Below are 14,189 nucleotides of genomic sequence, written 5' to 3'. Positions count from 1 at the left end.
TTCCCCAAAACATGAAACTCAGAAAAATCCATTTTTTCCCACGCCCCCAAGTATATGATATCCAAGAAAACCCAAATCAGCTACGATAGACGTGTTTACAGTTTTCATTACAGTTAGTGCTTCCAGTGAAATCACGGAAAAGGGTCTCCTGGGATTTGAATCGATCTGCATATGTGTGCGACGCTTCGCCTTCCCCCCCCTCCCCCCCTCTACCTGTCACCTCCTGCCCAGAGGCCGCTGCTGTTCGCTATGTTGCCGCCGGCTGTGCGGCTCTGTGTGCCCGCTGCGGCTGTGCAGAAGTCGCTCCGTTGCGGTTGTTGGTCCCAGCGCCAGGCCAGCACAAGACATCCGGACCCGGGCGACACCCCCACACCAGGGAGCCCGCGAGTGCTCATCACAGGTACCGCCGAAAAGAAGGCGCCCCAGACGTGCTCTTAAGGTTTAAATTCCCCCGTGAGCGCAAAGCACTCTGAAACTGCGCATCAGTAAATAACGCGGTGAAGTCTAATCTTCTCAAAGAGAACTACATGATCATTTCGAGAAGTATACTGTATAGTGGCAGAATTATTTTACCTCACACGCCACGGCTGGAGTTCCCCAGAAATGTGTTTATATATATATATCTAAATACTGTTTATCAGAGCAAGACGCGGCGTGTAGGTTTGCGAATTATGTATACAGGTTGCATCTACATGTTAAATGAAATGATTTCGAAGACGACCAAGATCTGAATATAAAAGCGATTGAATTACATATTTTCCACATCATTTGAAAATATGAACGTGTATAATTGAACAAAATACCACCGCTATCAGTTAGGACTCCCTTCATTTCAGTACAGGTGAGTGGGGATCTTGTTTTATTTTTTAAATCATTTAATACTGACACAACTAAGACTGAAAGTAACATTTCATTTAAAAAATGAAGTGCACAAGATTATACGCATTCTGTAGAACAAAGTATATTGTTTGCGGGTTTCAGTTCGAATTGTTCTGACACTTATGTTATTCTCTAGGTGGTCTGGGACAGCTTGGGATCGGATTGGCCCGTCTTTTAAGGTGCGGAAAACGACATTATTCTGCTTGTGCCCTGGGTTCGGTCGGCAGGAGTCGGACAATACTCTGAGCTCCAGTAACGTCCATCCTAGCCGTTATTTCTAGACTATCAGCGACTAGACTATCTCCTTTTCCTTTCTAGAGTGTATTCTGCCCTCTGCACGGCAGTAGCAGTGTAGTGCCGCTGTCGAAATCCTTAACAGCAGCTTGTGCAACCTTTTGGGATTAATTTGCATACAAATTATTTCTGAGTAATTTTCTATTTACGTAATCCCCTCTTTCCCTGCCACAGGAAGCAGTACGGAACAGACAACGTAATCCTGTCCGACATCAAGAAGCCTTCTGACGAAGTGTATAAAAGCGGTATGTGCGCAGATATTGCAGGCCATGAAGATCAAAAGGGAAACCTTAAGAGAATCTTCTCATAAAAAAAAAAGATTCTTCTTCTGCTGTTCAGCTATTCCTGCCGTGAATCCAGCCCGAACAACATGACCTGACCGACTGTGGTCTCCCTCCCCGTGATCGGCTCCCTGCCCTTTCACACACCGGCTCGGAGGGCAGCCGGCGTGCTGGCAGTCAGACCACTGCACGGCCCGTTCCCGGTGTACAGTGTACAACCCAGAGAGGCCGAGGTCAGGCTGCTGGGAGCCCCGTGCTGTGCCCAGCTCAGGGGGCTGACTCCTGGCACCCCCCGCCCCCTCTCCCCGGGCAGGCTAGGGTCTGCTGAACGAGGGCTGGATCAGCCCGGCGCTGACCCCCTCTCTCTCTGCCGGCAGGTCCCTTCGTCTACGCCGATGTCACCGACTACAACAACCTGCGGGAGCTGGTGACCAACCACCGCGTCACCTGGCTGGTCCACTACAGCGCCCTCCTCAGTGCGGCCGGGGAGGCCAACGTAGCTCTGGCGCGCCGCGTCAATATCACAGGTAGAGCCCGGGGGCACCGGGGGCAGTGCCATCTTGCCGTCGGCTTCTCCCGAGTACAGCCTGCTGCTGAATGTGGAGGCGGGAGCTGGAATTTGCTTTGTGGTGTCACGTTAATTACGGCTAGGGCTCCCTCATTTTCAGACCAGGTCTGGGGGTTTCGCTGTCTTAGATCATTAAATAGGGGCACAACCAAGACAGAAAGTGACATTCCATTATACAAATTAAAGTGCACAAGGAGCAGTGAGGTCCTTAAAAAAATACCTAGCAATACCTAGCCTACTGTACTTTGAAGACCAAGATACAGAAAATCAGTACTTCCACGGAGAATCAAATCATGGAATTGCAATTGTGTGTGGTGTGTAAGCGGAGAGGAAAGTGCAAAGCATTTTTTTAAAAAGTTTTTTTTTTAAATCTGCAAAGAATCTGCAAGGCGGGCAACTGCTCCCTTTTCTGAGGGGTCTCTCTCTTTGTCTTCACATCCCGCGCTGGGTTGTCACTGGCGCACGGTCCTGACCCCCCTCACTGTCCCCCCAGGCCTTCACAACGTGCTGGACCTGGCGCTGGAGCACTCCCTCCGGCTCTTCGTCCCCAGCACCATCGGCGCCTTCGGCCCCACCTCCCCACGCCACCCCACTCCCGACCTGTGCATCCAGCGGCCGCGTACCATCTACGGGGTGTCCAAAGTGCACTGCGAGCTGATGGGGGAGGTGAGAGACCGCCTGAGCCGACACCCGGCCCTCGCCAGCTCACTTTCCCCCTCCCTCGCCCATCGCAGGGCTTTCTCACACTGTTTCTGCTCCCGGTGACAATGTACATTTCCAGTTGTTCATTATAAACATTATAGGATGAGTCGGGCGTCTTCACTGAAGCTGGCAGATGTGAGAGAACAAACAGCAGATACGACAAACATGGGGGATGATTCATGAGCTTGACAGCAGACAAGTGACTGTTTAATCGATTGTAAGCTAGGCATTTTGGTCAAATGAAAGGATCAATTTTACCAAAGCCCTGCTTGGCCTCTCTTGGTGCCCAGCTTAGTTAATACAGAGTTCTGGGCTGCATGAAACTATGACAGGCAGCCTCCCAGCATCCAGAATTAATCATTGGTTTGTTTTGGGGAGAATCAGCTTTTCTGTCAATCAGCTGTATTTAAGCTGAATGTCTATTTATTACACATAAAAACAGCCTCTCTCAGGCTTAGAAAGAGGCTTTCGTGGAGCTGCCATTGCAAATGACGTCCCTCTCTGCAGCCATGTCTGCTGCTGAGTCCCCCGGGCAGACAGAGCCAGGTTAGCCTGGCCGGTGGAGGTGCAGGGACAGCCAGGGAGCGGGCGAGAGTGTGAAAGACGAGGACTGGGCGACCGCAAGGACACTCCTCCTAAGTACCACCTTACGTTTCCGTTCGGCAGTATTTCCATCACAAGTACGGCCTGGATTTCCGCTGTCTCCGCTACCCCGGGATCATCTCGGCCGACACGGAGCCAGGTGGAGGAACGACAGGTATCCTCACTCCTGCGCACGGTCCCCTCTGGTGGCAGCGGACCCTGGGGCCCTCACAGGCGAAAATACACTACTGCACGCTACAAGTCACCCGAGGAAGGCTCCACAGCTGAAACATTGTGTTTCTTTTCTTCTCTTTTCAGCAGGGAACACACCTTTACCTGTTTCTTTGTAAAATACACTATGGTAATCTGCCCCCCCTGAGCTAGCAGCTTGGTTAACAGTCTCCCAGGTTATTAACTCCACTCCCCTCCCCACTGTTTGTGGATGGCTTTCTTCCGGACCTCCCTACCCTACCCCTGCTTAAGAGAGGAACCCATTTCTCTCCGTCAGTCTCCACAGATTTGGCAAGCAAAATCCGTTCAGTTTCAAAGTTCAAAGCCACCACAAAGGTATGATGATAGCATCACTAATGTCAGACAAAGGGTTCTTCAGCTTTGCCTCATGATGAGATTCCACATGCTGGTGAACATCTTAGACAGACAAGAGCAAACCAGTGCTACATCCCAACTCACAAGTTCAAACAGCTGTTTCGCACCCGTCTCTCAGGAGAACAGATTCTGTGGCACTGACGTGATCAACCTACCAGCTGAGGTTTCTATGTGCAGATTCCACCTCCACCACCGACAGAGTCTTCAATTACTGGAACCAGTTCTGCGAACAGCTGGTACCCTCTGGCTGCCGCCTCTGAGTTACTGCTGCGCTTCCAGTCAGCTTTTCCCCGCTCCAGCTGATCTGATCCTTCCCAAAACCTTCAGTTCCATTTCCATTCCCGCCCTGAGATAAAGGGAACTGAAAATACACGTATATCCCCTGTCCTCACATCTTGGTTAGATTCTCTCTGAGAAAAGAAGGTTTTGGTCTGGTGTCCTCGGTGTGTATTGTTTTGCTGCTCAAAAGAACATACTGTGTACTGCTCAAATATCCAGTACCTGCTAGTTTATTATTGAGTATTTTTAATTGTTTAACTTGGTTTGTTTACTGGCTCAACTCGAAACCTCACCGCCTTCGCCCTTTTCTCTCCCCAACGAGACTACGCGGTGAAGATCTTTCACGACGCCCTGCGAAGCGGCAGGTTCGAGTGCGACCTGCGCGCCGACACCCGGCTGCCCATGATGCACATCTCTGACTGCCACCGCGCCACGCTGGAGTTCCTGCAGGCCCCGGAGAGGCAGCTCTCCCTCAGGACCTACAACATCGCCGCCTTGAACTTCACGCCCGGGGAGCTGGCCGCCGAGCTGCGCCATCACCTGCCCCGCCTGGAGGTCACCTACACGCCCGACTGCGTCCGGCAGGGCATCGGTGCGTCACGGGGGGCGCTTTAGGTTTTCTTGCAATTTCAAACGGAGAAGCGCCCGGTGCCTCTAAAAACGTCACACCGGTTCAATCGAGTCACCCATTTCTTTTGTAATGCAGAGCTTGGATTACTAGAAGCCGGAATTCAACATCAGGTTTTGTTATGTTTCCACATTTAGGATAATTTATCTTTAAACGCATCGGCTGTCCTTTACTCCTCCAGCAACGGCTTTCAAGCTGTTTCTGGAAAACGTCACTTAGGGACCACATTCGAAACCAGGCTTCGCCGAATTGCAGGCACTACTTTGCTCACATTGTGAGAAACGCAGAGGAGATTTCAGTCTTGCGGGTCGGTCGTGTTCCAGATTGGTTCGAACACTGAACAGCGATAACAGTAAGCTGAATGTAAACGAAAATTTAAAATGTAAGATTTGCGTTTGTATATACAGTCCAAAGACCTTTGAAGAATCTTACACATTCAGTCTCCACCCTGAATGCTGAGCACATCTCCCAGGACAGCCCCTTCCTCCCTCAGCAGGGTGCTGTATGAAGGTGACCGCAGGGAGACTCTGTGCTGTGATTGATCACCAGGCCCTGGGCTGGTCACAGGACCGTAAAAATCTTGAATTGAATCGGCAAGTCACCTTCAGCCACAACACAGTGAAGCACTACATTATTTGCCCACTCCGTGCTGAAGTCTGACCCGAACCTCATTATAAACTGCAAATTACAGATCAACCTTGCTGTTGCACAAGGGCCCACTGAGAACATCTCCAAAGCAAGACCATGAAGGAAGAGCTGCACTTTACATGTTCTTTCAGGTGTTTTAGGTTCTAGTCCATTTTTCTGGGGTGGGAGAAAATATATGATAGAGGAATAATTACATTTCTTGCCCATCCAAGACATGGTTTTAGCTTAATGAAAAGCTAAAAGACTTGCGCCAAGTATAATACTACTACTAATAATAATGAACAATAAAGTCAAACTTAAAGCAATAATGAGCAGATTTGCTCCTTGGGTGACCCAAGGGTACTCAGGTCTTCATTCTAGCTCGGATCTATTTAACTAATCTATAAGTCCCAATTAGATATAAAAATCACCAGTTTTTGATTGGTTGCAAATTGAAAACTACCGGTAAAACCTGCAGCAAGCCGGGTATCTGAGGATAGGAGGGATTTACAGGATCATCCATGACTGTAAACTTAAAATATCATTTCTTTTCTGTTGTGCAATATTGCTTACTGCCTGGAGTGCATTTTCTAACGCCCGTTCGCATTTGTAGCCGACGGCTGGCCGATGAGCTTTGACGACAGCAACGCTCGCAGGGACTGGGGCTGGAGGCCAGAGTTTGGGCTGCCCGAGCTGGTCTCCGACATGCTGAGCACCATCAAGGCCCAGACACAGAAGGACCACCCAAGGACAAGCTCGTGTCACCCTCCCAGGTGTCCATGGTGATCTAGCACAACCTTTCAGGTTTCCATGGCGATCTTCACCACCTCCCAGGTCTCCGTGGCGATACCCATTGTGTGGCAGAGCCCTCTCCTTCTATGTACCTGCAAGGGGTCTCCTCACCTGCATGTGTATTTACAATCAGGGTGTATGTGGGAGGGGCAGACAGCCTTCTGGACATTGGGATTATTGCGATTATGATAAGTATTTTTTCCCAGTAAATCATTCTGTAAATATGTGGTAAATTAAAGTTTTTAACTGTATTAACTTGCTTGAAAAACAGTAATGTTGTACACACAACTTGGTTGTACAAAAGACCTGAGGACAAAGACTATCATCCCTGTTCCTACTACATGAAGAAGCACTTGACATCTTGCAGTGTTCCTTCTGAATAAATGTTAAGTATTAATATTATGTATTCACTTATTCCATTTCTCTTAATTGGAATTAGCCATGGGTTGTTACCTACATGGTAGTCTTGTTGTGCGCTGTCTAGAACAATCTTTCACTACACTATTGAAAAGAGCAGAAAGGACACCTAGGAAATCAATGATCCATTGCAAGAATGCAGAGGTCCGCTGTACTAAATCTCCCCGGAACGACGGATCCTGCGTCAAATCCCACTGTTGCACAAGGGCAAAGCAAGGAGAAGCTACACTACAGTGGAGCTCCTATAACAATGCAGCTGTGTGCAAACAGTCTGATATTAGTATACAGATTGACCAAAGGAATTTTTTTCTGCAGTGTTAGAAATTAAGCTGTGATTACACAGGAGCAAAGGTGAATTTCCTTAAAGCTTTATTCTCCTTCTGGAGTAAAATGCTTACAAGTTAGGTTTGTCATTATACAAAATGTGGAAAACAAAGATGTTTACTTTGATTACCTTATGCTGCAAGGCAAGCAACTTTCTAAACGCTCATATACCTGGGATTCCAGCATTGCACTTTTTATATGAGCATTATCCTACACATTGTGGTACATCTCCCTCTCAGCAACCTTTCTGAATCTCCAAAGAGAAAAGACAGTACTTTTCATATCACCCTTCTCCTATACCAACAGCTCAGAAATCACAAAACAGCAGATATTCTACTGGTGTGTTGCTGAATCTAGACCAGCCCATAAATAAACAAACGACTTGCAACCAACCACATAAGAAAAAGCATCAAGTGCATTCCATTCAGAAATGAGCTACATATATTAGCATTTTGTATGACAAATGTGTCCAAAACCAGAAACAAGCCTGTTATCCTACCAGCATGACATGATAATGCAAGAAGACAAAATGCAACTGAAATTCAGTTTATTAATGAACATTAACAGAAGCTTAATTTAACCCCTTCCGCTTCCATTCTGAACAAGGCATGATTTTCCCCCAAACCCAATCTAGCTGCTGTACACGGAACGAGAGGAAAATCAGAAATAAGGTGTGAAAATCCTTTTTTTTTTTGCAGAGTCCAAAGGGGCATAGTATTGAACGCCATACTGAATCTGAATGAGCCATGGAGAATAGTTTCTGTCACTGCTGGATGCATTATTGAGAATGCACTGCTTTTCACGTTGAGTTAACAGAGAGGAATCAGCCTTCCACATGGCTGCACTAAACCTCAAACTCATACTCAAAGTACTGGGGGTCGAAGTAATGGATCCTGACGTAACCATCTTCACCACCGCTGCTGTAGCTGTGAAGAGACCAGCGGAGGAACAATTTCAGGGCATATTTGAGCCAGAGACGACAAAACCTGCATTGTCTTTAAGGGCTACGAGGAACAGGATCCTCTATTAAGAGCTCCTGTAAGAATTAACTAGTGTCTTCATCTCCCGCCCTTGTGAGGTCAGGCATCACATGTGCATACACCCTCACAAAGGTACCCACACGCCTGCATGCATAGACCCACCTGTGCTTTGGCATTCCAGATTGACACCAGCATTTACAGTATTGCATTGTCATCATTCCGACTGTCTATGTATTATGTTGCGGAACCACATTATTTTGTCTTCCGTCCTATTTGTGTCATTGTCCATCACATTGTAAGGTTACCGACTCAAGACTCTGCCTGGGCTAAGATCCAGTCGTGCCCCGCCCACCAGGGGGAGCCAGAGGCGGGGTTTGGGGTTCATATTCTGAACCTTGTGCTCACAGGCTTCAGTCTGTTTTAGGACTTGAGTGTGGTACAGCTACAGAGTCAGACTGTCTCTTTGCCATGTTTTTCTGCAAAGCCCAGCACCTTCACAGCAGAGTACTTGCTTACTCGGCAGATGTGGGTTTGACAATCCCTACATCTCACGAGCAAACCTCACGGCAGCAGCGATACCCCTCGGAGACATCGCAGGTCACCTTGTGATGTCACCATTGTTCTGCCTGCTGTACTTGAACCCCTGCGCAGAGGTTAAAAGCCTCACCTCTTTCCATCCGGATGGAACGCCACGCAGTTGATGGGGCCGAAGTGTCCCTTCACTCTGCCGAACTCCTCTTCAAAAGCCGCGTGGAAAAACCTGGGAGAGGGACACAGGGAGAGAAATCTCACAGGAGGCTGGCGGAGGGTCTCCACCAGCGTTGGAACATGACAATCACTGGCCTGTCCAACCTCAAGAAAACACACGAACAGCACTAACCGAAACCTTGCCTTCTCAGGTCGAATTTCAAAATCGTTCTTGTTCCAATACTAAAACTTGCTCTAATGGCATCTAGTCTTGGCTGAAAAAAAGTATTAAAGCATGCTGGCTACAGTAGCTTTAAAGAGGTCAGAGACATCCATCTTTTGATACTCTGCAAGGTTCGGTCTGCCCATCAGGAAAAGCAGCGTGGCTCTGTCTTACTGGAGGCTGGTCACTATTGCTCCAGAATCAGCCTATCCGATTAACCTCTACTCAAGTCCCATGGTGCTTGGTCCGCTGCATGCTGCTGCGAGACATTCTGGTCATCAGTACTGACCAGCATGACCCAAACACATCACTGACTATCGATTAGTGGCCCGCAGACACACCACTTGAGCCACGACTCGAGGCACACAGAGCAAGATGAAAACAGCATGGCCAACCCAGCATTCCAACCCTATCCGCCGACATTCACTTTGAAAGGCGGAATGGAACTTGGTTAGAAGTTCTTAAAGGCGTTTCCCTCTGCAGTTGTCCAGATGCAGGTTGGCCTTCCGGGCTCACCTGGCTTCGAACTTGCCAATCCTGGTGGAGGTGGTTGTGACTTCCATGGCTTCCTGCCCGCCTCCCATCACCACCTGAGGACAGACACACCGAGAGCCACGCTTGAATGCTGACAATCATGTCATTTCAGAAGGAAGAACCGCCAAGCAGACCAGTCCTGGTCAGCACTCAAGGACGGACTTCAGCTCTGAGGCAGCAGGGCATATGCTGGGTACGCCACATCAGCGAAAACGAGAGCCACTCAGGCATTAGCCCAGGCCATCTGCATGCAGGACACAGGGCTGTGACAAGCGCGCACCTTACGCTGCACACACATAGCCGAGCACGACACGCTTCCCTGAAACAAGCCTGTTAGACCGCCTGGCAGCAGGCGGGACTCCAAACGTTATCCGATGTTCCCGGCAGCGATTCCAATGACGGATGCAAAAGGAATTGAGAAAATGGCCTGCTCTGGTTCCAGACCACACCAGGAAAGGACAGAGACTCACTGCTATTACCTGTTCTTCATTATATTCATGATAGGCAACATGAGCATACACCCCTGACTAAAACAGAACAACGAGACACTTGGCAGATCCCAGCGCTATACGCTGGGATGAATTTCTTGAGGAGAACTCGACTGTAACGTGTAAAAAAACAGATCTGCCTACAGGTTTAAAACTATCAAAGTTCCAAGACAAGTCTAATGCCAGGGAGTGTTCATTTACCAGCCGGGGGTGGGAAGAGTAACTTATCCGACACCAGTGCAAGCGAGGTGATCCAGAAAAACTTCCGCAAAACAAAAAAAAAAGTGCTGTGGTGTGACTGAAAGATCATGTTTAACATGAAGATCTCTTACATGGTCCATGATGGGGGAAATGGCGGCGGAGTTCACCGGTCTCTCGGTCTTGAAGGTTTTGATGTGATCCAGCGACGTTGAATCAAACAACTGCAAGAGCAAGAAAAGGAACGCCGACGAATGAATCTCTGAACCTGCACTGCAGAAGCAGTGAGAAATTCAGGGGATACAAACTTCTGTCACCAGGAACTGACGGGCCTGACTACACTGTAAAAACAAACACTGCAAGCAATACTCTTCCCACTATCTCAGTCTTGTACCGATAGTTTTGAGAGAGGAGAATGAAGTGTCCCCGCCTCAAAAAAGCAAGTACTTGGCATCAGAATGTATGTTGTCTGCCGTTGGGCTTTAGCCAAGAGCTGTGCCGACTGGCCCTTGTTAAAACACTGAAGCACCAAAACACAGAAAACAGACCGAAATCAAATACATCAATTTCCTCGACTCTCCGAGTGAATTTTCCCCACCCCCCTCCGAGTCAAGCAGGCCCCTACAACCTTGGCTGAGTTGTCCTTCGAAGCAGTGATGACCATGGTGAGATCCATGGACGTCTGGATGTCGTTGATCTGCTTGGTATGCTCCTTCACATTCTTCAGCACCTCTCCTGACTGTGGGGGGACAGGAGAAAGAAGAGCAGTTACCCGACATCATCCTGAACAGAATGTGGGTATTATTCCATAAAGCAGGAAATCCATAACTGATCTCTTGATGTTTAATGCCTCTACTGGGATGTTTAATAATACCAGCCCTGACATAAAGACGCCGAGGCAAGGGGTTCCTCAGTCATTCAGAGCTCCTGTGGAGTGACAATCCTGGAAGACTGTACTTTTCTTAAGGAAAATAGGAGGATCCAGCCTTCTGGGATTGTGAGCTAGAGCCCGATTAAAAATCCTTAAGACTGCAAAAAGAGTTTTCACATTCCACCACCATAGGTGAGAAAATGGGGAAGAAAATTAGCACCTCTGTACAGATCATGGAAGCACCTGTATATATACAGGACATTCAGAGACTGCTGCCTTTTGCTGGTGACGTTGTCAACATTTTGTCAAACTAGCTAGATTTATACATTTACTCATTCACCCAGTCCTTAATGAGTTACACGCCAAGTGAAATCAACTTTTAATCCCGTTATGGGAGGTCGGAAGGCTACACACCTTGGCACTGAACTGGTTAATTTCTCCGTTCTCGTGCCCAGCGATGACGAACTCGCCCAGGGGACCCCACACTGCGCTGGTGACCTTTGACTCGCTGCACGGAACCGACACGTACGGGGTGTTGTCCTCTGAGGAGAGAAAGCAACACTGCCCGTGAGCTTCGGAGAAGCGCAGAGAACCGCGATCAAGCCTGTAAGTACGCAGAAATGTGTGCAGGGAACTGCACTCCAACTGAACGGTCTGGTCTGTGACACAGCAAACCCTTGACGCTTATGCAGAGCAGCATGTTGGATTTTGCAGAGCCAAAGTGCTGTACGTGCAATGCTACAGAGAAGTTATATGTTTTTCATTGCATTGCACGCTTATTAGAGATTCGCACCTACAGGACCAAGTTACCTGCTGTGGGCAAAATAAGAACAACGGTCCGTCAGCACGCCGTTATAGCGCTAAAACCATCGGAAAGAAACTGCGGGTGGCTTACCAATCTGAGATGGGTCTCGGAGGTCAAAGAAGTTGAGGTAACACTGATAACCCATCTGCTTGTCTGTAGAGAACATGATGATGTTCCCGCTGAAGTCGAAGCCACAGGTCCTCACTGCCGAGCTAGTCTTCAGAAAAGCCAGCTGTTTACCTGCACAGACAAACACTTCAATGTCAACAAACCGTAGTAGGAACCACAGAGCGAGGCAGCAGAGACCTTTAACAGCTTGTGATGATGGCCAGTGATGCTGTACCTGACCTTCTACAACAGGTGGGATTCATGCACAGTGACCCATCAGCCACTGCAGGACCAGTAGCAGAGAGACCCTGAAAGCAATGAGAAAAAGCAGGGCCCAGCCAATATACTCAGCACAAACTATCAAGACCCAGGACTGGAAGACAGATCTATAGCACAAACATTACCGCAATGCAAAAAAACCCCTGAAATTAGATCAAAACTGAATTCAAGGGAAAAGTACATACCTGTCTCGCAGTCCCACAGACGGCAGCTGTTGTCTGCAGAGCCCGTCAACACATTTTTTGTGTCCCCTGTGTCCTCTGGTTAAGGCTTAAAACAAAGTGACAAGGAGAACAGGCACAGATGTATCCCCAGCACAGGGCATCTCCGCGTACCAACTGACCCTCCACAAAGCCCCTTGAGAAACTGCCGACTGGTCAGCTTCACTCCCGGGCAGAAAAACGACTTGCAACAGAGAGGATCAAGACAGTAAGGAGCATCACCAGTAACTGAAGCACACATGCTCCCAGTACAAGCAGACGTGCTTCCAACTGCTGCAACAGATCGCTGTGTAAAAAAAGTGCCTTCTTTTAGTACTTTTAAATTCACTGTCCACAACAAGATCCACAGTGTGGAGTCTTGTCAGACGCCAGAACCTCGGTTGCAAATATAACCCGCACGTCTCGATGCAAAGACTACAACTACCGCTGCTTTTCCAGCCGCCAGAAGGAAAGGCCCTGCGTCAGTCCCAGTGTTGCTTTTAGACGAGTAAGAAAACCTCAGGGGACTCTTCTACTGGGAAACAATTCATTACGGTTTTTCTTGTCTGGAACAACAAATGACTGAAACTTCTTTGCAAAAGGATACAGTCCACGTCCACACACCACACTGCTCCAGTGTGCCCATTGTAGGTGCCCAGCCTCTCTCCGTTCACCGAGTACCACACGTTCACCACCTGGGCACAACACCGCAGAACACAACCGTAAACACAACGGCAAAAGCGTCTCTCTGCAAGCGGTCGAAATTAAGACGTAATTTGGTGCAATTAAGACGGGGAAATCAGGGAAAGAATGATCAAGTCAGGCAGGCAAGATAAGAAAAACTTGCATTAAGGTAAAATTACAGACTTCTCCCCAATGAGCGACGACAGACACCAAAGGTAAAAGAAAAAAAAAAACTCAAGGAAACTCGTACTGTGTCTTTAGCCACGGAGAAGAGCAGGTCTCCTTCTCGGTTGTACTTGATCTGTGTGATGGACCGTTCATGGCCCTGCAGAAGAATGGGTTTCTGAAGAAAATCAAGAAGGGCAAAACCGTTAGAGGGAAACAAGACTCACGATCACAGCTCACCGTGGACGCTCCTGAGCCCAGAAGGCTGTTTTCTGCAGGTATCGGTACTATGGCACAACAAAACAGCATAGTCCGAGCTTTGCAACGCCACGTCTGTTTCGGTGCGAGAGAAAACATGCAAGCCGTTTACCGACACATCTTTAACGAAGCAAGAGACTGCTCCCATAGCGACGTTTCGGCTTCTGCCCAGAGGTCACTTAATTCCCCCATCGTTTTTTTCCTATCATAACGGGTTGTCATCTTGGAAAGGTTAACGGGTTCTACCAAATCAACTAAAACAATGGAGCGAGACAAGGCAAAAATAATCCAGTGGAAGCGCTACTATTTGAATTCATCCAGTAAACTTTCCACTCCTTAAAACGAACGACACTTCAACTGGCACACAGCAAGGATCTTAACATTTTACAATATGAACGGGATTTTAATTCCACTTCATAACTTCTTTAAAATATCAAGAATGTCCAATAACAGGCTGAAGCACATCGTCATGAATTGAAAATCCGCCTCCATAGTTTCGGCTTGGCCACCCTCTGGTCTCGACTAACGCAGTTTAGATACCGATTAACGCCCAAAACAGCAGATATCCGACTGGACTCACCATCTTAGCTCTTTTTAGTATCGGATTGTAAATCTGATCCCTTTTGCTGATTATTTGTTTGAAATAATGAGAATGAAACGGCAGCCTAGTAAGGCCTTAAACAACAGCGTGCGCCACTACACCACACACCCGGCTAAAAGGAAAGAACTA

At 48.1% G+C, this 14,189-nt stretch overlaps 2 protein-coding genes across 2 annotated transcripts; one reads left to right on the top strand and one right to left on the bottom strand.

The window, feature by feature from the left end:
* The first annotated feature begins 249 nt into the window (after positions 1-249).
* tdh2 (L-threonine dehydrogenase 2) lies at positions 250-6,319 on the top strand. Its single transcript, XM_088932944.1, has 8 exons — positions 250-400; positions 1,016-1,058; positions 1,348-1,418; positions 1,832-1,981; positions 2,516-2,688; positions 3,391-3,481; positions 4,514-4,783; positions 6,060-6,319. The coding sequence occupies exons 1-8, from the start codon at positions 250-252 to the stop codon at positions 6,230-6,232; spliced, it is 1,122 nt and encodes a 373-aa protein (XP_088789070.1). The 3' UTR covers positions 6,233-6,319.
* Positions 6,320-7,509: 1,190 nt separating this feature from the next.
* On the bottom strand, positions 7,510-14,188 carry eif3i (eukaryotic translation initiation factor 3, subunit I). The gene is made up of 11 exons (XM_088932801.1): positions 14,040-14,188; positions 13,287-13,379; positions 12,960-13,047; positions 12,338-12,403; positions 11,856-12,005; positions 11,375-11,502; positions 10,718-10,828; positions 10,224-10,313; positions 9,386-9,459; positions 8,627-8,719; positions 7,510-7,905 (listed from the first exon to the last, which is right to left on the bottom strand). The coding sequence occupies exons 1-11, from the start codon at positions 14,040-14,042 to the stop codon at positions 7,824-7,826; spliced, it is 978 nt and encodes a 325-aa protein (XP_088788927.1). The 5' UTR covers positions 14,043-14,188; the 3' UTR covers positions 7,510-7,823.
* Position 14,189: the final 1 nt, after the last annotated feature.

This window comes from Atractosteus spatula, chromosome 14 (assembly GCF_055471065.1).
Source record: "Atractosteus spatula isolate fAtrSpa1 chromosome 14, fAtrSpa1.hap1, whole genome shotgun sequence".
In the NCBI taxonomy this organism is placed as follows: Eukaryota; Metazoa; Chordata; class Actinopteri; order Semionotiformes; family Lepisosteidae; genus Atractosteus; species Atractosteus spatula.
The sequence above is the reverse complement of the archived record's forward strand: the minus strand, read 5'-3'. Positions and strand labels throughout refer to the sequence as shown.